This window comes from Leucoraja erinacea, chromosome 11, assembly GCF_028641065.1.
Source record: "Leucoraja erinacea ecotype New England chromosome 11, Leri_hhj_1, whole genome shotgun sequence".
Classification (NCBI taxonomy): domain Eukaryota; kingdom Metazoa; phylum Chordata; class Chondrichthyes; order Rajiformes; family Rajidae; genus Leucoraja; species Leucoraja erinaceus.
The window spans coordinates 13,845,704-13,871,925 of NC_073387.1; the positions used below are offsets into that span (position 1 = coordinate 13,845,704).

General features: G+C 43.0%; 1 protein-coding gene across 7 annotated transcripts in view; it reads left to right on the forward strand.

Annotated features, from left to right (window-relative positions):
• Positions 1-26,222, forward strand: part of LOC129701476 (fibroblast growth factor 1-like) — a 47,741-nt gene that overhangs the window by 17,606 nt on the left and 3,913 nt on the right. For 3 of the 7 annotated variants that reach the window (XM_055642679.1, XM_055642676.1, XM_055642672.1), the window contains exons 2-3: positions 14,329-14,534; positions 19,240-19,343. In XM_055642679.1, coding sequence (XP_055498654.1) covers positions 14,366-14,534; positions 19,240-19,343 — 273 coding nt within the window. In that variant the 5' untranslated portion in view covers positions 14,329-14,365. The other 4 variants (XM_055642677.1, XM_055642678.1, XM_055642673.1 and 1 more) reach the window with 4 other exon arrangements.

The window sequence follows — 26,222 nt, forward strand, 5'->3', positions numbered from 1 at the left end:
ATAATTTTAGAAAGGAAAATTAAATAAAACTGACTTTAATTAAATTGTAAATGGACTTGCACTGGAGTAAATAACCATTGCGTCATCAAAGGATATCTGACCACAGAATAATTGAAGACTATGTCTAAACTGTGTTCATTATGGCGTCTGTCCGATATTTTATCAAAAGAACAGGGGTGGTGGGTGGGTGGCATGATGAGGGGCAGATGCACAGATTGTTCACAATGCCCCTCTCCCTTAATGCGTTGGGTGCCAAGGATGAAGTGTGCCTCACATGCACCACACCTGTTAAAGCCCCCAAATCTGCTGCCCCAGGCTATTGAAATTGCCTGGCACAGCTCCAGCACAAGCCTGGCTGATGGCAAAGTCTAACTCCGTGAACCAGAGATGAAAACAATTGCAGTGGGGCAAACGACCTTCTTACGCACCGTCAAATTCACTGTAAAATTTAACATGGAAACGGTGCTTTTAACAGCACTGTGCTTCAAGCTAAATTTACTCGCAATGTGTTTCACTCCCGTGTCCCTCTCTTGCAATCTGTCTTGATTACTTCCTGTTTGCCGCTGTTTCCAGACCGGCAAAGAAGGCAAGTACACGGTTCAAAGCTGGTCTCTTGTCATCATGCTTTTAACTGGAAGCTCTATCTGATCTTTCACGTTAACTGTTAGTGGTTATTAAGTGGTTGAAATGTTCAGCGCAGGGAGTCGTTACAAGGTGCTCGAAACTTAGGAGGCAGTCGGTTTTGAACAGGTGTGAGTTTCTTCTCCTCTCTATGCAACAACAAACAAATGGTAAAGATCAAACCATTTCCTATGTGCACACTTTCTATTCATTCCTGTTCTATGTGGACTGTGGAACTGAATTAATTGCAGCTGCAGATGAAAGGAGGGATTAGCCGGGTCCTAATGGGACCACAGCGAGAGTAAGCGAAAGGGTGGACAGTTTGCAGGATGAAGTAAGTTTCTTTGGCACAAGCACATATGGGGACGTGTAAATCTTAATTTAACGCTGTGATCTTGATGTTTTGCTTTTGGGTTATATCCAATAGTATGATTGGAGTGGTCCATTTATTGAAACACTGTTCTTATTTCCTATTCCAATTTGGTTGTTGGTGCAGTCTGCATGAAAACTGACTTTAAATCCAGGAATCTTTTTGTGTTACTGAGTGAACCTTTCTGGTCTAAATGGTAACAGTCCACATGACTCTCTGACTGAAAACTCGGCGTCACCTCCCTTTTTAATGAACATTGAGGAATGTTGAGAAACGAGTGCTTTGTGACTTTGGTCCAAATATGTTTTAAGTGAAACTAGTGGGAACTATATAAAATGTCTAACAAGTCCAGGCAAATGAATAGCAATTCATTGAAAACTTGGAATGATGTGAAATGGAACACCACCCGAGGAAAAAGAAGAAGCTAAGTTGAAGTTTGTTTGAAATCTGTTTAGTTTAGAGATACCGCATGGAAGCAGGCCCTTCGGCCCACCAAGTTCGCACTGACCAGCAATCCCCATACACTAGCCCTATCCTACACACTGGGGACAATTTACAATTTTTAACGAGGACAATTAACCTACAAATCTGTATGTCAAGGAATGTGGGAGGGAATCGGAGTCTCTGGGGAAAACCTACGCGGTCACGGGGAGAACATACCAACTCCGTACAGGCAGCACCCATAGTCAGGATCGAACCCGTGTCTCTGGCACTGTAAGGCTGCAACTCTACCGCTGCTCCACCGTGCCGCTCAATACCAAATCTGTCTGCTAAAGCCTCAACAAGTTTATTCAGTGGGTGTCAGCTCTGAGGCATTAAAATTGGCTGTGACATTTTAAAGATTATGATTAGAAGAATTCATCCCAGGATATGTACATGCGTGTGTGTGGAACAGAATTACTCCAGATTGCTACACATTGGTAATCGTGTGCATTTGAATGGGTGTCACATTCGGAGGGAACAAGGCTCCATTGTGATCCCTCCGACATTCATGTATCAGCCAAGGTTTATGAAATGACCATGTGTAAGGCATAAATGAACGATTACTATTTGTGGAATTTATATCCAGGGGATGCCAACAACTTCAGGGGAGGTAGAGAGAGGGAGAGCAGGAGTAAACTACAACAAAAAACTGTTCTAATAATGACAACATTAAAACAAAAATATATACACCCAATCCTGTATTTAAAATGAAGTAACATTCAGATTATTTCACATGCCATATCTCTTCTATCATAGGATGCACAACATAGGAATTGACAGGCTTTTCCCACAATTGAATTTAATTATTACCCCAAAACTGCAGATCTTGAAGCAAACTGCAAGTATACGGTTATAGAAATGTTCTGCACTGAACAAACCTGTTTAATCTATTCCGACCATTTCAGTAACACGACTCTGCTTGTCTCCCCCACCGTCCTGCAATTATTGCCCTTTCAAACTGAGTGGCAGGTTCCAGAGAGCAGTGATGTGCATCCTATCAAAGCTCTCTGAAATGCCTTGATCGTCTGATATTAGCGGAATGCTACACTTGTAAAAATGCCGACTTTTAAATAGGGCGTTAATCGGACATCTTCGCTTTCGAAGATGACCGTAGAATAATCTATATCACGATTGCTGTCTTTGTTTACACTCAATCAACATCATAAAGTCAAGATCATGTTGCTCTTTCTTTTGGGCTGTGCGTGATTGCTTTCTGCGTTCCAAAAGTCACGGCAGGAACCAAGGACTGCTGAAGCAGAAACTCAATTCCAGGCCTAGTCACAGGGAGATATTACCAGGTGGACAGAGGAAATGATTTGAGGATGTGCTTGAAAACATGCAACATCCCCATTGACTCCTAGATATCATTGTGATCACTCCCGGTGGAGAAGGAGCATGTGGGATGCCACTGAGAACATATCCTGTCAATGCTTTAGAAGCACAACGAATTCCAGCATAAATCTTGAAAGAGTGCACTATCCTAAAGGTTACCTGCCCAGGTGCCAGTGGAAGAGTCTAGGTTTCAACATTGTCTCAACAGTTGCCTTAGAACCCACAAACCAAACTGGGAGAAAATCACCCATGAACCTGAGCAAAATTATTTTGAGGCAGACAATGTGGCTGTGGGCCAAGCATCGAAAATGTGTCTAGAATTTAACTTTCATGACCCATGTCTGGGAACTACTTGACATTTTGCACAGATTTAGATCAAATTTAATTCAGAAAGAAGTCACAATTCGTCAGTGCCAAAAGTTGCACACTAATTGAGATCGAAAAAGTAAAATTAGATCGAAAAAGTAAGCGCCATCTAGTGTTCAATGCTCGTATTACTCCACGGGGAGCCTAATTCCATGGTGCGGTCTATTGAAACCATATATTATTATACCATATATATATATATATGACGTATATAGATATATATGACTGTAATTATATAAAATTATATTATATAATAATAATATAATGAATGTAATTGTGAGTGCGTATTTTGAATGAGACTGCCACAGAGGTCCGGCTCCTGAACCAGCCTAATTAATGGGTGAGGGCAGTTCCACTGGGTTCCCCCATTTACTGAACCCCACTGACTGCCAGTGTACAGAGTGGGGGTCACGGCCATAGTGGGACTACGGCAGTGCCAGGCTGGGGGAAGGCTAATGCTTCTTCCACTGACAGGTAAATGTCTAACCCTAACTCTAACTCGCCCCCCCTTCCAGAGCAGCCCATGGCTGGAGCTGGTGCCGCTTTGGGACCGGCTGCGGGCTCCATACGTGTGGCCTCGCAGCGCATCCACCTCGGCCAGCATGCCCTTCTGGATCATCATGGTGATGATGATGGGGAGCAGCACGCCGCCCGGGCCGCCTTAAGCACCCGCAGAGTGCCGGCTCCGTCAGTCCGCCCGCTCGCTCACTACAACACCGGCTGTCCGACAGCCCGCCCGACCGACCACTCGCCGACCGACCACTCATAGAACCCACCGACAGCCCGCCCGACCGACCACTCGCCGACCGACCACTCATAGAACCCACCGACAGCCCGACCGACCACTCTCAGCGCCCATCGGCGGCCTCAGGATCTGCACCAGTTTCATCCCACATCCCAAAGACATGCAGGCTTGTAACTTAATTAGCCTCTGTAAATTTTCACGAGTGCGTAGGGAGTGGATGTGAAAGTTGAGCTAACATGGAAATAGTGTGAGCAAGTGACCAATGGTCGGCGTGGTCTCTGTGGGCTAAAGGACTGTTTCCATGCTGTTTCTTTCAATCAATTAGTTTTGTACCATCCAAATAAAAATCACTGTCTTCCTCATCTACCAAACATGTTAAACAAAATTATGATATTGAACAAAACTGGAGATAGCAGGTCACTTTTTCTTTATTCCTCTCTTTAATAGGATGAGCCCAATATTTGCTTTATTGTCTTCAATCATGGTATTTGGATAAAATATACGTCAACAATGTGATCAATAAAATGTATGTTTATGCCCATGCAACCAAGAATCTTAATGGTAAGGTACTAGTATTCCAGTAATAATCTGCTTAAATAGTAAGTAATCAGTCTGAAGAAGGGTCCCGACCCAAAATGTCATCTATCCTTGTTCTCCAGGGATGCTGTCTGACCCACTGAGTTACTCCAGCATTTTGTGTCTTTCAATAGTAAATTTATTGTCTGCGGAATCAAATGCCACAGCAGCATTGATGAAAACTACAACAAGGCTTTACCATTTCTCATGGCATCTTTATTACACAGTGGGTAGTGCATATATGGAACGAGCTGCCGGAGGAGGTAGTTGAGGCAGGTAATATCGCAATGTTTATGAACCATTTGGACAGGTACTTAGATTGGACAGGTTTAGAGGGAAATGGGCCAAACACAGTCAGGTGGGACTAGTGTAGATAGTGTTGGTCAGCGTGGACAAGTTGGGCCAAAAGACCTGTTTCCACACAGTAGGAGTCTTCGACTCTGTATCTCTATCTACTAATAAATAAATTGAATTAGAGATATTTTGATTCCAACCATGTATCGCTGCTAAACTTATTTATTTTGCTTGTGCTGGGTAATTACATTGGCTATTTAAGTCATAGGGTCTGGGTGAGATACAGCACTAAAATAGACTTGTTGTACCTCCATCCATAAACCATTCATTTAGACTATACCTGCATTCATCCCACATTATATTTACCCATATTCTCATCAAGTGCCTCTTCGCTTCTAATGCTCACCTAGTCACTACAATTCACAGTGGCCAATTAACCCACCAACCAATATCAATAGTAAACCAATATGGTGATGCAGCAGTAGTGTTGCTGCCTTGCAGTGCCTGATGCCCAGGTTCAATCCTGATTACGGATGCTATCTGAACGGAGTTTGTACATTCTTCCCGTAACTGCATGCATTTTCTCCGGAGGTTCCAGTTTCCTCCCACAATCCAAAGACATATAGGTTTGTAGTTAATTGGCTTTGATAAAAAATATAAATTGTCTCTAGTGTGTAGGATAGGGCTAGTATATGGGATCGCTGGTCAGCGCAGACTCAGTGGGCCAAAGGGCCTGATTCCACGCTGTATCTCCAAACTAAACTAAACCAACCTGTGTGTCTTTGAAAAACCAGAGCACCAGCAGGAAATGCACATCTTTGCAGGGTGAATGTGCAAACTCCACACAGGCAGTATCCAAGGTCAGGATTGAATGCAAATCACAGAGACTGTGAGGCAGCAGCTCTGCCAGCTCTTCCACTGCACTACCTCTTGTGGCTTCCAATCCCTTCTGTTCTAATGACATTTTTTGTAAACACCCCGAGTAAATTTGGTCCCTGAATTTAATTAATGACCAGATTAAACCCATGCAGACTTATGGCAGTCTTTAGATGGGTCTCGACCTGAAAGGCCACCCATTCCTTCTCTCCAGAGATGCTGCCTGTCCCGCTGAGTTACTCGAGCTTTTTGTGTCTATCTATGGCAGTACTGAAGCTGTGTTACACGATGGTGCCTGTTTAAAATCTCCAGGGTTTATAAAATGTTTCAGAATCAGGTGACGGGTGGCCAGGAACATTGAATAGGTATAGCGCTTTTAATCTCCTTTTTCCTTTTTTCTTTTTTTTCTTCTCTATTTCGTCTCTTTCTCGTTCTTTTTCTACTTCTTCTTTTTTCTTTCTTCTTTCGGGCTATCTATCTATTTCACACACCACTCTATGTCAAGCTCTCCTTTTCTATTCTTTTATTTATTTCCTTATTCCTGTTTTATTATTAAATTAAAAATAAGAAGTTGTATATGAAATGTAATATGTCAACAAGTATTAGGTACTGTGGTACCACATTATTGTACTTACTTCTAACAAAAAAATAAAAAATAAAAAAAATCTCTAGGGTTTGGTTCTGCAAAACAGGAGTCCGTCCTGTATCTTCCTGCATCTAGCCTGTTCAACCCCTTAAGAATTAACTTACAAAATTCTTAAGGGGTTGGACAGGCTAGATGCAGGAAGATTGTTCCCGCTGCTGGGGAAGTCCAGAACAAGGGGTCACAGTTTAAGGATAAAGGGGAAATCTTTTAGGACCGAGATGAGGAAAACATTTTTCACACAGAGAGTGGTGAATCTCTGGAATTCTCTGTCACAGAAGGTAGTGAGGCCAGTTCATTGGTTATAGTTAAGAGGGAGTTAGATGTGGCCCTTGTGGCTAAAGGTATCAGGGGGTATGGAGAGAAGGCAGGTTCAGGATACTGAGTTGGATGATCAGCCATGATCATATTGAATGGCGGTGCAGGCTCGAAGGGCCGAATGGCTTACTCCTGCACCTATTTTCTATGTTTCTATGTATTTCTCTGACTCCAATGAGAACATCATACACACTGAGCAACTCCTGCAATTTCGGACCCTCTTCACTATTTTTGTCCTGTCATTTGATATCTAAACCTTGATTGCTTTATGTGGCACAGTAGATATGATTCCACGAGTTCTGGTCTCTTTGCTTCAGGCTTCTGGTGATGTCTGATAAATAATGTTCCTATTACCGAACTCTGAGTCAGGCTCCTTATCTTTAGATAAACGAATGGCAATTTTTAATTAGGTTACTTATACTTCAAGTCTGTTGTTTAACCTTTTCAAGACAATAGTATTAAACAATTCTCCCTCCTGCCTACTCGGTGATGCTTTCCATCTTACTGCAAACGTGTCGGACTCCGTATTTTATTTCCTCATTGGATATTTTTGATGGGCCAGGCATTTCCTTTGAGAAAGCCAGATGAACTATTCTTTTGAAAGATAAATTTTCATTCTTTACTAGGATGTTAAAAAAAAAAAGAATCCTGAGGATTTCATCAAAATTCATCAAAAAGTAGGATTTTTTTTTTTTCAACAAGTTACTTTAACTGGAAAGAGATCCCCAAAGGAAATCTGTGCTGAGAGAGTTAATTTTGCAGTGACATGGGACTTCACGGTAACAGGGAGGAGGAATGCAGAGTGTGCTCGGGGGAGTAAGAACTATTCACTGAAAGCCCTGGTTTGCTTTTACAAAGAGGCCTTTTGACGATTTACGTACATTTCAAAAGTGACAAGCAAGTTGATCTTCACTACCAGTCAAGCCAGGTCAGAGGCAAGACAATTGGTGAGTTGAATTCTAAAGCTGTGACATTTTGATTTATCTATTAAGTTGCCACCAATGTATTTATTCTGGCAACAATTTCTCAAGATCTAACGTCGATTTGAGGTAGACATTATTTAGCAACAAATATTATCACTAATCTACTGATAAACATGAAGGGCGGCACAATGGCGCAGCAGTAGAGTTGCTGCCTTATAGCACCAGAGACCCAGGTTCGATCCTGACCTCGGGTGCTGCCTGTACGTTCTCCCTGTGACCGCGTGGGTTTTCCCTGAGTGCTCTGGTTTCCTCCCACATTCCAAAGACGTACAGATTTGTAGGTTAATTGGCTTCGGTAAAGATTGACAATTGTCCCTACAAACTGAACAAAACACACAGATAATGCTTCATATATTCAGCAAGTCAGGCTGCAACGGTGGGAAAGGAAGCAGAGTTAATGTTTAAAGTTGAAGTACCCTTCTTTGAGCTGAAGTATTAACTCTGTTTCTCTTCCCATAGATGAGGCCTGATCTGCTAAACTTTCCCAACATATTCTATTTTTATTTTAGATTTCCAGTAAGTTTTTTTTTTAAATTTTCATTGCTATTAATACACTTTGGTCTTGAGATTACAAGGAAGTCTTGAAAAAGTTCAAAACTCACCAGTAAATACACATTAGTTTAAATATATTTTGCGAGCACTTTTCAACTTGAAATAGTACGTTAACTCTCTTCAACATCTGTCAGAGAGAGCAATCATGCTCGGATGCCAATTAACTGCTAGTTTCCGTATTATAATTTTTCCTTCAAGTTTTGTTTCTTTTCCTTCTTCATGTCCATCCCATTATGGAAAATCAACATTTGCGTTTCTCTCATGGTGTTCCTTGGCCAGTTTCCAGAAGGGGGCAGTTACACCCTTTGTTAAGTGACTTGTACAAACTGAAAATCAACAGATTTCACATCTCCCCATCGATCAGGGGATGGAAAGGAATGGTTGACATTTGGTAGGGAACCAAGTAATATTGATGAACAGATTAACCTGGTTTCAAAACAATGCTCAAGAAGCTCAATGCCATCCAGAACAAAGTGTGCTGCTTAATAGCACATTCACTCAAGGCAGGCACGTGCCGTCAGGGTGGGCAAGGTAGGCACTGCCTACCCTGAATAAAATTATAACATGGTAATTACTAAATATAAATAGTAAAGGCATGGGAGAATTATGCCAATCTAATAGATCGATCTCTTAGGCAGGCATAATTCTCCGTGCCTTTCATCCACAGCACTTGTAACCCTTGAGGGTCTGAGCAGCCCACATGCCGTCAGCGCTGCTGGAAGCTGTCAATTACAAGCGAGGCTGAAGACAGCTGAAATTCTGCCTTTGCTGTACTGCGCAGGCACAGCAGCCTACTGCACATGTGCAGTGCTAGTTTCTTGGCGGGGTTTTCAAATATGGATCGGCATTATTTTAAGTGTATCTTAGGAAACGGAGAGAGAAGAATGGAGCTCGTGTACCAATGATGTTTTTAAATACCATATTTCCCAGGGTGTGGGGGTGGGGGGAGAGCTCCTTTCACAGCTTTTGGGGAGTCTGGCCCAGGGTAAAGTTGTGGGGAGGGTAGGAGCGTTGTGAAGGAGGGGATCTGGATCATACCAGTAACCCACTTGCGACGCTCCTTGCACGGAGCCATCGCATTGAGGCGGGGGGTGTGAGAAGTAGCTCAGGTGGCTGTGAGCGGCTGCTGGGTGGGACAACAGAGCCGGCCGCCACCTCAGCGCCTGCCGGCCTCTGCTCACCTCTGATAGCTCTCCATCTAAAAACCTCTCTCCTGTCGCAAATCCTTAAATTCCGACAGCGCGCTTAGGTTACTCGGCTGTGGGAATTTAAGGATTTGCAGATTTGCAGGAAGCGGCTGACATGAGCGAGCGGCAGGTGAGATGTGTTCAGATGGAGAGCACTGCCAGAGGTGAGCGGGCCGGTAGAAGGCGCTGAAGTGGCGGCCAGTTCTGCTGTCGGGTCCCAGCAGCCGCTCGCAGCTCCCCGAGCTGCTTCTATCCCCGGCTACAATGCGGTGATTTCGCGCCCGGAGAGCTGTGGCAGCGGTGAGTAAGTGAGTTACTGGCATTATCCCCGACCCCCTCCTTCTCAACACTCCTGCCCTCCCCACAACTTTACCCCTGGCACAGACTCCCCACATGCTGTGAAAGGAACACTCCCCCCAATTGGTCCCTTGAGCAAGTGTTGTCATTCAATTAGATGACAACTGATTCAACTTTTCCCTGTGCTCCCGTTTTTCCCACCATCCCTCCACCTGCCATGGACCTCCTCCCATCACCCTTCACCCCCCCCATTCAGTAATTCAGAATAAAGGAGACTAGGAAGCCTTGAGCAAATTGAATTGGTCCTGTTTTTATTTTTAATTTTTACGGAGAGAACAATCTGTGCATGCGCGGTTTAAATTTTTTTTAAAGCCGACTGACTGCCTACCCTGAGTAATTACTCACGGCACGTGCCTGGCTCAAGGGTACATAGTGCTGGAGTAACTCAGCAGTTCAGGCAGCATCTCTGGAAAACATTGACAGGTGATTTTTCGGGTAGAGACCCTTCTTCAGACTGATCCTCTGTCTTTGCAATACCTGCCATCTACAGAATATAGTGCAGTTAATGATTTTGGTTGGTCTAGCAAACTATGTAAACTTGTGATCACTACTAGCAAAAGGGGCATGTGCAGCAGGCATGTGGGAACATCACCATCAACAGGTAACACAACAACTTGATTTGGAAATATCACACTCTCCCTTCATTGGCACTAGGTTTCAATCTCTACACGTTGACATTGGGTTTACCTTTATCAGAAAATCATCAATGGTTCAAGAATTTTGCTCACCAAAATCACCTCAAAGGCAATTAGCGATGGGCAATAATTGCTGGACGTGCCAGCAAGTAGCAAATCCCCCAAATGAATAGATATTTAAAAAAAAGTTGGAATTGTTTGAACGATTTAGGAGCTCCTCCAAACATCAATAACTGCTGAGACTGTGTGTGCTTGTACTCAATCAAATAAAACCCATTCGAGCACTGTGTGTTCCTTCCAGGTGCCACCAAGTCCAAGAGCAGCCTATTGTTAGTGACATGTTCCAGATACGGACCAAATATGGATGTTACCTTCACATCATCTGAAGCATTTTAGAAGCACCATGTTGAGGCACTTGCTTTGATTGTTTATCAGTGTGTTCACAGCTACTTCCCATTGCTGTATTGGAAACAAAGTAGTTTGTTATACATTTCACAGGAAGAAAGCATTGCAGTCTGACCCTCCAAGCCCACCATTTCAGTGAAGGTTGTGATTAATGTACCAGTCACAAGCCAGATCTTTCTCAGCCATTAAAAGGCAGCATCATAAAATGACTTGTCATGGTGGAGATAAGGTTCCTTCCTCAGCCTAATAATTCAAAATAGATCAGGAATTTGTAACAATGGAGATGTTGGCAATTAACGATCGGAATGGTACCATTTGGCGCCACTGTTTTGGCGCCGCCGTTTCGGCACCACTGTTTTGGAGGCGCCGATCTTTTGTCATTTTTAATATATTAACTCCAAAAAGAACAGTATCTTGCTCGAAACATGAAGCAAGGTAAAGAGGTAACGCTTTTATACACAGCGTGTGTGTATAAAACCGATAGGAAGCTCTCACTCCCATTCTACCAAACAAGCCTTCCTGCTCCAGCACTGGGAAAACAGCAGAGACCGACAACTTTTACCAAACTGCAGGCTTCCCTCAAAACTCTTCGAAACTGACTGACCTCGCTCACCGCGCCAAGCAAATGTCAGAAATGCAACGGTCGTTTCGGCACCGCTGTTTCGATGATTAACAATATAGGTCCGACTATTGGCCTCCCCAATCCTCCAGTTTCAGTTTGATGCCATAATCCGAACTGAAAGCACTGGAGTACTCAGCGTGGCAGGTAGCACCTTTGGAGGGTAAAAAAAAAAAACAGAGTTAGCATCTTAGGTTTATGGCTTTTACATCAGAGCTGGGAAGAATTAAAAATAAAGCATTTTTAAGGTAGGGAGAATGGAGTTGTACAGGAGTGTGGGGACACGGGGTTTGGTTGCAGAAAATGCAAGGAATTGAAGATCTGGAGTGAATAAATTGCAAACAATTGATAAGGCTCGTTCAGAGATTGTGGTATAGACATTTAGGAATGAAAGATAATAGGTCTAAGGAGTCGTGAATAGGGCAAGGCAGATATTGGTATTATTGTTTATTATTGCTATGTGTATCAATATATAGTGAACAGCTGTGTTGCATGCTCTCTAGGCAAATCATATTACAAATGGAATGAGCTTAGATGTAGATTCTTGGCTAGCATCGACGAGTTGGACCAATGTCCCTGTTTCCGCACTGTATGATTCTACATCTCTATGATAACATCAGATATTATAAAAAAGAAAATAACCATATTATCTAAATTGTTTTGTTGCAGTTTTTGTTACCTTTTCTCAGTGTGTTGGTGAGGCCACACGTGGAGTACAATGCACAGTTTTGGTTCTCCTACCTGAAAAGAAAGCATATAATAGCACTGGGGGCATTTGAAAGGAAATTCACTGTGCTAAATCCTAGGATTAGAGGATTGTCCTTTTGCGAGTGGATAAACAGGTTGGGGTCTGTATTCTTTGGAGTTTAGAGAATAAGAAATTATGTCGTTTAGACATAAGATCCTGAGGGGAGAAGACAGGGTAGATGTTAAGGTGATGAGATTTCATAAGTGGGGGAGTCTGCAAAAAGGGGATATAGTTACTAGTAAATAGGCTGGTAACTTAAAACGTAGGTGCATTTTTTTCATAAGGTGTTGAATCTCTGGAATTGTCTACTCCAGAGCTTGTGGAGTCAAGATCATTCAAAGTACTTAGGATGGAGGTGGACACAAAATGCTGGAGTAATTCAGAAGGTCAGGCAGCATCTCTGGAGAAAAGGAATAGGTGACGTTTCGGGTCGGGACAGTTATCAATTATCGTCTTTGGTTTTCACTGCAAATGGTTTATCTGATCAGAGAATCATATTTTCTTAATTGTATGGTTAGGACATTATGGTATGGTTAGGACATTTTCCCATCCCATACTGGTGGATGGGAAAAGATTGAAACTCTTAACTCTTGGCAACACACAACCTAAATGTACAAACAATGCCAATTCTTCCTCAAAACATGATCTTGAATGAACACTTTTATGGGTACTTACATAGAAAACATGGAAAACATAGAAATATAGGTGCAGGGGTTAGGCCATTTGGCCTTCAAGCCAGCACCACCATTCAATATGATCACGGCTGATCATCTAAAATCAGTATCCCGTTCCTGCTTTTTTTCCCATATCCCTTCGTTTCTTTAGCCCTAAGAGCTAAATCTAACCTTCTCTTGAAAACATCCAGTGAATTGACCTACACTACATTCTGTAGCAGAGAAATCCACAGATTCACATCTCTCTGGGTGAAAATATTTTTCCTCGTCTCTGTCCTAAATGGGCTACCTCTTATTCTTAAACTGTGACCCCTGGTTCTCGAATCCCCCAACATCGGGAAAATTTTCCCTGCATCTAGCCTGTACATTCCTTTAAAGAATTGTATGTTTCTATAAGATTCCCTCTCATCCTTCTCAATTCCAGTGAATACAAGCCGAGTTGACCCATTCTTTCATCATATGTCAGTCCCACATTCCCGGGAATTAACCTGGTGAACCTATGCTGCACTCCCTCAATAGCAAAAATGTCCTTCCGCAAATTAGGAGACCAAAATTGCACACAATGCTCCAGGTGTAGTCTCACCAGGGCCCTGTACAACTGCAGTAGGACTTCCTTGCCCTTAAACTGAAATCCACTATCTGCAGGGATATGTGCATTGGTGGTAACGCCAGTTTTATTGCCCATCACCAGCTGCCCATCACTTGAACCATTGTTGGGCCTTGGCATCAGGGGACTTATCGGACCAAATATGAATCCAGCAACGATGCAGGAAAGGTTCAAAGTCAAGATGATAAGTTGTAACCTGGTGAACATGAAAATAATTATCTTCCTGCGTGCTTATTCTCCTTGATTCCCTCGGCAGTGGGTTTGATGCTGTGCACCCTGTGGATGGTACACACTGTAGTTACTGTACTCTGGAGTGAACACATTAGCCAGTGGAAAATCGACAGCATTTCCTTTCATTGATTTCCCCAAGAAAGAGTGTGTGTGTGTGTCCATCAACCTGTGTGTGCATGTGTGTGTGTCTACCTGTGTGCGCATGTGCATGTCCACTGGTGTGTACATGCGTGTATTTGTCCATGGGCCGGTGCACACATCTGGGTGTGCACATGTGTGTGCACGCACATGTCTGCAGATGCGTATACGTGCATGTTTGACCACAGGTCTGTGTATGCGTGCATGCAAATGGATATCTGCGCCTATTATTCCTTCTCAACCCCATCCTCCCTGTAATCTTTGATGCCCTCACCATGTTCTTGCATGCGCATGCCCTTGTGCATGCTTCATGCTCTGCTATGCATGACTGTACTCACCTTTTTGCGCTGGATAGTTTGTCATTAGTTACTGTTGAGGCTCAAATAGAAAATAAACCAGAATGAGGGAACAAAACCTGGCATGTAAAAAAAAAACCTGAAATGTATATAAATATAGCATTGACACAGACTGTTAATCACTTGAGTTATTACTTCTCTGGTATTTTTAGTTCCTTAACTGGTACTCATTGAAGTGCATGGCTTGTTATGTGCCCGTTGATTTATTCCAGGAGAGAAGACCCGTATGAGCACCGAACTGGAGGCAGAATGGATGTTGGAACAGTGACAAGTTTATCAAACTTGACTGATTCCTTCACTCACTTCCCGGCGAGTTACAAAGACCCAAAACTCCTGTACTGTGAAAATGGAGGGTACTTCATGCGCATTCTCCCTGATGGAACAGTGGAGGGGATAATCAACCGCGACGACTTATACAGTGAGAATCCTTTTCAGTCAGCGTGTGCTCTGTACTGTTTAAATATGTGTGTGTGTTTGGACTTGTGTTGCTTGGCAACTGCTTTGAAACTTAGCAAGTTCCTAAGTTCAATTCACTGAGAACTCCTTAGCAGCTAGAAAAACAAGGATTCAGGCAAAGCTGCAGGGGATAAAGAAATCTTACGTTTAAATGAAAGCAACATTATTTCATAGAACAAATTTGATGTGAACTTTGCTGCAAATTGAAACTTAAGTTTTTCCGGAGCAGTGAGGGTCACTGTGTATAATCGCACCTCGTCGTTCAAAAGTGAAGGGGCTGTCCCACTGTACGAGCTAATTCAAGAGTTCTCCCGCGTTTCCCCTGATTCAAACTCGGAGAATTACGGTAATAGCCGCTCGTAGGTATTCGGGGCTCTCGTGGACATTATTCAACATGTTGAAAAATCTTCACGAGCTTACCGCGTTTTCTGTGTACCTGCCGTTAGTGTTACGAGCCGCTAAGAGACGTCCCAAGCTCCGAGGTACCCGCTACGTACATTCTACGTGCTTACCACGAGTTTGTTTTTTTTTAAACTCGGGAGAGCTCTTGAATTACCTCGTACAGTGGGACAGGCCCCTTGAGAGTTCAACAAGCCTTGAAGAACTAAAGCTTTCACTTTCATCAACCCTGTTTTTTTTCACTCTTTTTCTCACTCACCACATCCTCTCACCGTCCCCAGGTTATCTCTCTTCCAAGGTGAAAATTGGGGAACTATTTGTGTATTGGTTAGGTTTTATGTCCTAGTAGATAGGCGCAGAATGCTGGAGTGACTTAGTGGGACAGGCAGCATCTCTGGATAGAAGAAATGGGTAACGTTTTGAGTCTAGACCCTTCTGCAGTCTTAAGATTGGGTCTCAACCCGAAACGTCACCCATTCCTTCTCTCCAGAGATGCTGCCTGTCACGCAGTCATTCCAGCATTTTGTGTCTATCTTTGGTGTAAACCAGCATCTACAGTTCCTTCCTACACATAGTTATTACATAGTCGTGTTCATCTCTGTCTGGTATGTAGTAATGGGCCTGCTATTTATTGGGGAGATGTGGGAAGATGCATAGGGGAGGCATCAGGGTCAAAATGCTGTCAGTCCAGTGGAGGAAAAGGAGGGGCTGAAGTTCATGGGCTTCTTTCAGGGGCTTGAGTGGAACGTCGCAGAACCTCCTGACACAAGTTACTGTTGCATTTACATTGTGGTGCTGATTTTAGTCGTTAACAAGGCCAGTGTGCAGTTGACTGAACTGAGGCTGATTTTAGTGTTCTTCTACTGAACATGGAATTCATCTCTTCAGGAAACTGAGATCAGTCAATCTAAAGGGTTGATATCACTGTGCCTACTTCCATCAGGAGAGAAAGGGGGGCAAGGTCTTGTACAAGAGGATGCAATAAGAAAACATTTATTGGACCTGCAAGTGTTTAGAGTTTGGAGTTCTCTGGCAGGATTGGTGATGGAAATGGATTGAATTGTAGTTTCAAAAGGGAAGTGGATGGATAGAATGTGAAAGGGGATGGGGAAATGACAGGAGAGTAGAATGAGTTGAATTGCTCTTACACTGGACTAGTACAGAATTGGCAGGGTGAATTGCCTTCTTCCATGCTGTAACCATTCTTTTAGTATTAGTCGAGTCTAATTTAGTTCAGAGATACAACACGGAAAAAAGCCCTTTAGCCCACCGACCAGCGATTCTCGCACACTAACGCTATCCGACACACACTAGGGATAACTTACATTTATACTAAGGCAATTAACCTACAAACCTGTAGATCATTGGAGTGTGGGGGAGAAAACCGGAGATCTCGGAGAAAACCCACACAGGTCATGGGGAGAATGTACAAACTCTGTAAAGACATAACCCACGCAGTTGCAGGAAGAATGTGCAAATTCCGTACAGATAGCACCCTTAGTCAGGATCAAACCCGGGTCTCTGGTGCTGTAAGGCAGCAACTCGACTGCCGAGCCACTGTGCCACCATTTTATTTTGCATTATGTTCCCAAACTAGTGAGCATTGAGGATAAAGGAAACTAGATACATTCATGAAAAGGTGCTTTTGAAAGACTGAATAATATTTTGTTTGTGAATGCTTAAGAATTACAGTATGCCATAACCTGCTATATTGGCAACACAAGCCAAGAAAATTAATAAAACCAATAAAGCTCCATTAATCCAGCAAGTTTAAGAATTTGATGGTATCAGACTGTCTGGACTATTGGATGTTATTTCCAATTAATACTGATTAATTCCAATTAATTTGTATTAAGTTCATACAATTTTCGAATGAACAGATAAATATCATGGGAGCAAAGGAAATAGACCCAGGTGAATTTAAAGTGAGTGTGGGAATAGAGCCTAAGTGCGATAAAAAGAGGGTGCCCTGTCATTAGGATTTTGGAACAATCAGCCTGTGGATTACCTGAGTGTTGCTGTATTTTACTCAATTCTTTTTAGTTTAGCACTTAAAAGAAACAATGCGGAAACAGGTCCTATGTCCACGCCGACCAGCGATTACCCCATGCACGAGCACTATCCTACCATTTACAATTTTTACCAAAGCCTATTAACCTATAAACCTGTATGTCTTTGGAGTGTGGGAAGAAACTGGAGCACCCAGCGAAAACCCACGCAGGTCACGCGGAGAATGTATAAACTCCGTACAGACATCACCTGTAAGGAGGATCGATCCTGGGTCTCTGGAGCTGTATGGCAGCAACTCTATCGCTGCACCACTGTGCCACCAACTTCCCTCTTGTTCTATTTCTCTCCTTTAACATTTAGACTAACTGGTGTGGGCTTGGCATGGTGTTGGCCCTTCACTGCTCAGATTAACTTCTTTGTTTCCATGCAATCATAAAAGCAGAGAAAATCTATGGCATGAAGAAAGCCCTTTGGCCCATCAAGTACAATTTAAACCCATCTCGAAATGCATTTTCCAAATCCCAGTAGCTATCAACAGACAATGACCTCAATCCAAGTACCTTTTCAATGTGGTGAGGATTGCTCCCACCTGCATAATTTTTGTGAGACAAATTGAGATCCCCACTGCCCCTTGGAAGGAAGGGAAACTTCCCAAAGTCCCCTGCAATCCTCGGTCCATTACTTTAAACCGAGCTGTTGACCTCTTTGCTAAGGAAAACAGTTTATTTCTATCCACCTTAACCAGGCCTCTCGTAACTTCACATACTCACTCACCCCTCTGCCTCCTCTGTTCCAAAATAAACAAATCAGCTGGCTAAACTTTCTTCATAACTAAAATCCTCCAGTCCTGACATTTTCGATTAAATCCCCATACCTTCACCACTGATCTCACGCTCTCCCTGAAATTTGCTTTTCACACAAGTCCCACTGTGTTTTTCTTTTGCTAAGTCACATAATTTTGAGCCTTATCTTCCCAAAGTCATATCTTCTGTTTTCTTACTCCGTTGCACAGTACTTTTCTCGCATCCTTTTCTCAATTTCTGGTAAACGAGAAGGAAAGAAAACAGAATTGATGGAAACAGTGCAGTCAAGGCACCATCCGTCTGAAACAAGGACGGGAAGCAGCTAAAAAAGATCAAAGCAGCCACATCAAGTGCTCTGATCTCCTAAAGCTGTAGGACAAATCCTCATCATTTAATCCGGATAAGTATTTTAGCCTTGAACTCTAAGGCTACTAGCTGAGAAATGTTTGCTGTGTGACTTGGTGCTTTACCTTTACCCGAACAGAGCTTCGGAGAACAACAAACTACCGGTGGCTGTGAGAACCTTTTCTACATGAGATCCTCTTTCATTTCTTTCATCAGATGTGAGGTCCCAAAGCCATGCGCGTTTGTAGGGTAGTTGGTCTCTGTAAACAAAAATAAAACCCTTAATGTGCACGGAGTGGATGAGAAAATGGGATAACATCGAACCAGTGAGAATGAGTGATCCATGGTCAGCGTGGATTCAGTGGGCCAAAGGGACTGTTTCTATGCTATATCTCTAAACTAATGTACTCAAATAATGCTGGACTAACTCAGTGGGACCAGCAGCATCTCTGGAGAAAAGGCAAGGGTGTCATTTTGGGTCGAAATCCTTTTTCAGACTGTCAGAGGAGAGGGAGACATAGAGATATAGAAGGGTAAGGTGTGAAAATGACAGATCAAAGGGCTTGGTGAGCAAGGAAAATGTAGAATGGTTAATTTTTAGTCGAGGGGAAGGTGACAACGAGGCACGAGGCATACAATCAGTAAAATTTAATCAGGTGGACAGTGAAATTTGATGGGGAACTAGGATGGGGGAGGGATGGAGAGAGAGAGGTAAAGCACTTGACGTTAGAGAAATCAATATTTCTGGGTTTTAAGTTGCCCGTGAAATATAGAGGTGCTGTTCCTCCAATCTCTGTTGAGAAGATCAGTATGAGAATGGGAGGGGGAGTTAAAGTGTTTAGCAACCAGGAGATCAGGTAGGCTTAGACAGAGTGTGCCGAGGTGTTTAGCAAAACAATCGCCGAGCCTGTGCTTGCACTCGCCGATATATAGGAGTCCACACTTGGAACAGCGGATACAGTAGATGAGGGTTGGAGGAGGTGCAAGTGAACCACTGCCTCAAAAATGTACTCGAATAATCCATTAACACGTTTCAGAAGCTTTTCGGCCATATCAACGTCATTGTGCCATGTTGTGGCAAATATAATTCATCCTTCCCTTCTTTTTCAGTTCAGCTTCAGCTACAAGCCGTGAGTCGAGGAGTGGTGACTATTCAAGGGATTGAGGCCAGACACTACCTAGCAATGAGTGAAAAGGGACAGCTTTATGGTTCGGTAAGTAAAGACCTGAGCATTTCACTGAAACATCATTGTTGTATTTACATTGCACACTGTATCTATATCCAGGGATACAGACACTCCCCGACTTCCATCAGGGATATGTTCAGTGAAACCTTACGTAAGTCAGATTTTATTTAAGTTGGAATCCCTATCCCCATCAGCTGCACAAAATATTTCACTGATGGGATTCAAACTCACATCTCTAGATGAATAGCGTAAGCCTCTGCATGCCTCACCAGTCTAGTGATGTTCACTTGCAAAACACTTGATTAACGGGTGGTTTAGATTAGTACATGGAACACAGAACAGCTCAGGAACAGGCCCTTCAGCTCAGAATGGCTGTGCTGAGTCGAATGTCAAATTCAACTAATCCCCTCTGTCTGGATGTGATCCATATCCCTCCATTTCTGGCATCTTCACGTGTCTACCTACAAGCATCTTAAACACCGCTATTGTGTCTGGTCCACCATCCTTGGTTTAAAGCCCTGTACCACTGTACGAGCTAATTCAAGAGTTCTCCCGAGTTTGCCCTGATTCGAACTCGGAGATTTTACGGTAATGGCCGCTTGTAGACTCTCTTGGACATTCTTCAACATGTTGAAAAATCTTCACGAGTCTTCCCGAGCTTACCGCGTTTCCCGAGTACCTGCCGTTAGCGTTACGAGCCACTAAGAGACGTCCCCGAGCTCCGACGTACCCGCTACGTACATTCTACGTGCTTCCACAAGTTTGATTTTTTTTTAACTCTGGAGAGGTCTTGAATGAACTGGTACAGTGGGGCAGCGCTTTTAATCAGATTCTCCAGCAGCTTTCAAAAGACAATTGAAGATACTTTTAAAGGGGATTAATTTACAGGTTTACAGTGGCTTCTCCAGTTGAGTCTCTATCTCATAGCTCCAGTGATCTGATCTCTAGGACTGAATGTGTGGAGTTTGCAGGATCTCGCTGTGGGTCACCCTGGATAAACTTCTCTTTGATGATTGGAACTAATGTGTAGGTAGGTGGTAGAATCTGGGGGAGCTGAGGGGAATGTTAAGAGAGTTAAAAATGGGATTTGTATATGATGGTGCTCCATGGACAGTGTGGACTTGTTGGGCTGAAGAGCCTGTTAGAACTTAAAATAATACAGCACTGGAAGAGGCCCTTCAGCCCACAATGTTTATGCCATACCTGGTGCCTAGTTAAACTGATCTACCTGCCTGTACATGATCCATATCCCTCCATTCCCAGTACTTCCACGTGCCTATCTAAATGCCTCTAAAACGCCATTATCGTATCTGCCTTCACAACCACTACTCTCTGTAAAAACTTGCCCGCACATCTCCATTTAACTTTCCCCCTCTCACCTTCTCCCTCTAGTGTTGGACATTTCCACCCTGGGAAAATGATTTTATGTTCTAAGTTTCCCAACTTCTATACTCAATACCCTGACTGATGAAGGCCAATTTCCCAAAAGCTTTCTTGACCACCCTATCTCCATGTGCTGTGCTGTGCGGTGCTGTGTGATTCTCTGACTCTTTAGGGGGAAATTGCTGGAGCATGAAATGGTTTGAGAGCTGACGTGGAGTTAATGGGTTAAATAACCATTTTCTGTTCTGTGAGATCGTGCCATTCTTGCAGTATCATAATTATCTGTGGTAGATTGAGAAGATGTTCAGCAGGTTAATGCTTTGTGCATGGACTTTTCTTTAAAATAAACAACAAGAGAGATTTAATCACCAAAGACCAGCAGGAGACATGTACAAAACATTCAACTCTTCCCAACATATTCAGCTCCAATATTAACAACGGAAGTACAGACAAAACTCTATTCTTCGAACCCTAGCCCCTCATTATTGCCTTCCCAGCTAAGGGGGAAAGTGGGTCCCTTTTATTAACTGTATCTATGCCCTCTATTTTTAATCGACAAAAACAGAAATAAATCTCCCCTCAGTGTCCTCTATTCCAAAGAAAGCAAGCCGAGCGATACATAATTTTCTTCACAAATACTTCCTGGATTTTATTCCAGATCACATCTGATGATTCCTAAGAGTCATCAATTTGAAAGGGAAGGGTTGTAAGAAAAGACCCCCTAGCCCAGTGGCTAATATTCTCTGCACCAGGATCGTGCGGCACGGTAGTGCAGCGGTAGAGTTGCAGCCTTATAGCACCAGCGACCCGGGTGCGATACTGACTACGGGTGCTGTCTGTACAGAGTATGTACGTTCACCCCCTGACCTTATGGGTTTTCCCCGGGTGCTCCAGATTCCTTCCACACTCCAATGACGTACAGGTTGGTAGGTTAATTAGTTTTGGTAAAAATTGTAAATTGTCCCTAGTGTGTAGGATAGTGCTAGCGTGCAGGAATCGCTGGTCGGTGCGGACTTGGTGGGCCAAAGCACCTGTTTTGGTGCCGTATCTTTAAACTAAATTAAGCTAATCAGGAGCTCAGGATTTCATGCCTCACTCTGCGACCTTGAACTAAAAATCTAAGTTCAGTTTAAGAGTAAATTAAATGTCTTACTCAAAGTCGTATTATTGCCGGGTTAACGTCCTCGTACAGATTATATTGGCTGCTTTCTAAGCTGTACCCATTCCTGACTGCTCCGACTTGTTTTTACCTCTGCTTGTGCTTCTAATGCAGACAGAGCACTGCCCTGTCAGAGGTACTGATCGTCAGAGGAAGTATTAAAGTTTCATCTGCTGACATAAATGATCTCCTGCCGCTTTTTTAACAAGAAGTTGGGGAGCTTACTCAGTTATCCTGGCCCATATCACTGGCTCGGCCTACTGCACCAAAGAGCCATTTGTCCATTTACTTCACTGTTGTTTCTGAGACTGTGCACTTAGCAAACAGCCCACCATGCCTTTTGCATTAAAGCAGTGACTAGACTTTAAAAAGAACTATTAAGCACCTTGACTACCTGAGATTTGGAAATGTAATTCTTCCTTTGTATTTTCTATTTTAGCAGAGTAGTAGTAGAGCCATGTCCTGTGCTCTAAAAGGATTCTTTGATCACAAAGAGCTCTGTATAATAACTCGTGTATCCATAACAACTTCCTTCCCACTCCCCCTCCTCTTCTGCCTTCCTTCCTTGCTACTCTTTCTCATGCTCTTTCCTGTCGAACCATAAATCACATCCCACAGCTTGAAGAGATAAGTATAGGGGAAGTAGCATCTTAGTAAATTACTGTTATAAGACAAAGGAAACAACACTCACCTGCACACACTGAGCTCAGGACAGCTTCTCTTCCCCGAAGCAAAATAAACTGGAAAAGCAACTGCGAGAAAAGGTATTCTTCAAGTTAATGCCATGCAATATCAGGTAATTATTCTGCTTGACAGCAAACAAGCTGACTTTAACAATATATATTTTTAAATTGATATCAAAGTTTGTTCTCAGTTGGAGTGTGCTTCTTCATTTTTTATGTTAAAATAAAGGCTTTGACACTAATCCATTCACCAAAATGTTCTTCTTGAGAGAATGAACTATTAAAGTTCCTGAAGAACTGGAAAAGGTGCAGAGAGGATTTACGAGGATGTTGCCAGAACCTGAGGGCCTGTGCCATAGGGAGAGGTTGAGCAGGCTAGGACTCTATTCCTTGGGGCACAGAAGGATGAGGGCTGATCTATTAGAGGCTTACAAAATTATTTGAGGTAGACGCACAGAATTTCTTGCCCAGAGTAGGAGAATCGAGAACCAGAGGACATACATTTATGATGAGGGGGATTAAGATATTTAATACAAACCTGAGAGGTAACGTTTTCACACAAAGGCTGGTGTGTATATGGAACAAGCTGCCGAAGGAGGTAGTTGAGGCAGGTACTATTGCAACGTTTAAGAAACGATTAGACAGATACATGGATAAGACAGGTTTAAAGGGGTATGGGCCAAATGCAGGCAGGTGAGACTTGTGTAGATGGGACATGTTGGTTAGCCTGGGCATGTTGGCCGGAAGGGCCTGTTTACGTGCTGTATCATTCTTTGATTCTTTAACTCACCACCCTTGATATTCCATTGAAGGTACAAATGAGCCCAGTTGCCACAGGAGATCATAGAATCTCATGCTATTTTTGGGTGGCACTCACTTCATAAGCTCGTAAGTTCACAAGGAAGAGGAGCAGAATTAGGCCATTCGGCCCATCGAGTCTACTCCATGGGGTATCACAAGGCTCAATGCTGGGACCGCAGCTATTTACAATATACATCAATGATTTAGATGAAGGGATTCAAAGTAACATCAGGAAATTTGCAGATGACACAAAGCTGGGTGGCAGTGTGAACTGCGAGGAGGATGCTATGAGAATGCAGGGTGACTTGGACAGGTAAGGTGAGTGGAAAGATGCATGGCAGATGCAGTTTAATGTGGATAAATGTGAGGTTATCCACTTTGGAAGCAAAAACAGGAAGGCAGGTTATTATCTAAATGGTGTCAAGTTGGGGAAGTACAACGGGATCTGGGGATCTTTGTTCATCATTCAATGAAAGTACAGGTATAACAGGCAGTGAAGAAAGCGAATGGCATGTTGGCCTTCATAACAAGAGGAGTTGAGTATAACAGCAAAGAGGTCATTCTGCAGTTGTACAGGGCCCTAGTGAGACCACACCTGGAGTATTGTGTGCAGTTTTGGTCCCCTAGTTTGAGGAAGGACATTCTTGCTATTGAGGGAGTGCAGCATAGGTTCACGAGGTTAATTACCGGGATGGCAGGACTGTCCTATGCTGAGAGAATGGAGCGGTTGGGCTTGTATACTCTGGAATTTAGAAGGATGAGAGGGAATTCTTATTGAAACATATTAACGATTTGGACACGCTAGAGGCAGGAAACATGATGAGGTACAGGAGCATTAGCTGCAAAACCAGCAGGATGCTCCTCAGCTTCTTCCCGCAGGCTATAAGACTGATAAACGGACTTTGCCCCCTGCCAAAGTATCGCGCACCAACCACCAACCTGGACACACTGCAGCAGAGCCACTGTCGTGCCGCTGCCGATCGGAACGCCTGTTGATGTTTAGTAGAGAGTAGAGTGTTTAATTTGTTCATGATATATGTATTTTTATTTCTATTTATTTTTTACTGCACAGTGAATGGACACTGGTTGAGCAACGTTTTTTTTGTTTCCTCTGGGTATGCGAGTACTCAGGAAAATGACAATAAAGATATACTACTACTACTACTACTACTACTACTACATGTTCCCGATGTTGGGGGAGTCCAGAACTAGAGGCCACAGTTTAAGAATAAGGGGTAAGCCATTTAGAACGGAGATGAAGAAACACTTTTTCACACAAAGAGTTGTGAGTCTGTGGAATTCTCTGCCTCAGAGGGCGGTGGAGACCGGTTCTCTGGATACTTTCAAGAGAGAGCTAGATAGGGTTCTTAAAGATAGCGGAATCAGGGGATATGGGGAGAAGGCAGCAACGGGGTACTGATTGGGGATGATCAGCCATGATCACATTGAATGGTGGTGCTGGCTCGAAGGGCCGAATGGCCTACTCCTGCACCTATTGTCTATTGTCTATTGCCTATCATTCAATCATGGCTGATCTATCTTTCCCTCTCAACATCGTTCTCCTGCTTTCTCCCCATAATCTTTGACACCCTTACTAATCAAGAATCTATCTATCTCTGCTAAAAAAAACACTCAATGACTCGGCCTCCACTGCCGTTTGTGGCAGGCTATCTTCAGTCAATTTTTCCAGAGACCAGTCTGAAACTGTTCCCAGAAAATTGGGCATCTACTGACTTGTGGTAACAATGTCAATAATTGACGAATAGGGCTCAATTGAGGTTGGTTGAGAGATCGGGAATACATTCTTAGCTTATTCGGCCATTCAGCAGTCTTATAAGAACAGCGTAAAGGCTGCTGCTGAATCTGGTGGTAGGTGCTTTCAAGCTTTGGAACTTACACCTGACAATTTTCCAAAATCTGGAAACAAGCAAAGAAACCTCAAAGAAGGAGTGTGGGTGGGACAAGGAGAGGAGGAGCAAAAGGGAGGGAGACAGAGAGCAGAGTTTAGGATGAGGTAGCCATATTTTCTCATCCAAGTTTAACACCTCATTAAAAAGTTACAATTACTAGCAGACGTTTTTAAGTTGGAATTGTAAAAATACCTTCATTACATTGGAATATAATGTAAAATACAATGTTAAAGAAGTTGATCGTTGTATTATCATAATTTGGACATGAAGTGATTTACAGACTACAAATAATCATGTGATTATTGATTAAATAGTAAATTTATTGCAGTTTTAATCACATGATTAAACAATAGTAAGATATTATTTTTGAATAATGCAAAAAGCAAATGCCTTGATTTAGGAGTGGAAAATAAGGAACGGACTGATGAGGATGAAATGGAGTGGCTGTGCTGAGAAATTGAATTAACATTTTTCGGAAATGCACAGTTTCCAAACTATAACATGAAAAGCCTCCCAAAGCATTTTAAGCAAATGTTTCCAATTTTTAAAACTTCTTTAAAATAGCACGAAGGAGATACACCACTGTTTTAATCAACAAAGTGCTGAAGGGACTTGTATGTGTCGGAAGGAACTGAAGATGCTGGTTTAAACCGAAGACAGGCACAAAAAGCTGGAGTAACTCAGCGGGTCAGATACCATCTCTGGAGAAAAGGAATAGGTGACATTCCGACCCTTCTTCAGACCCGACCCAACCCTAAACATCAGCTATTCCTTTTCTCCAGAGGTGTTGTCTGACCCACTGAATGACTCCAGCTTTTTAATGTCTATCTTCTGCTGAAGGAACAGCAGGTCAGGCAACATCTGAGGAGGGATATGGACTGATGACATTTCAGGTCAGGACCCTTATTCAGACTGATGGCATAGAGGGGAGAAAGCTGGTAAAGAGAGATGAAGGGAAGAGGGAGTTGAT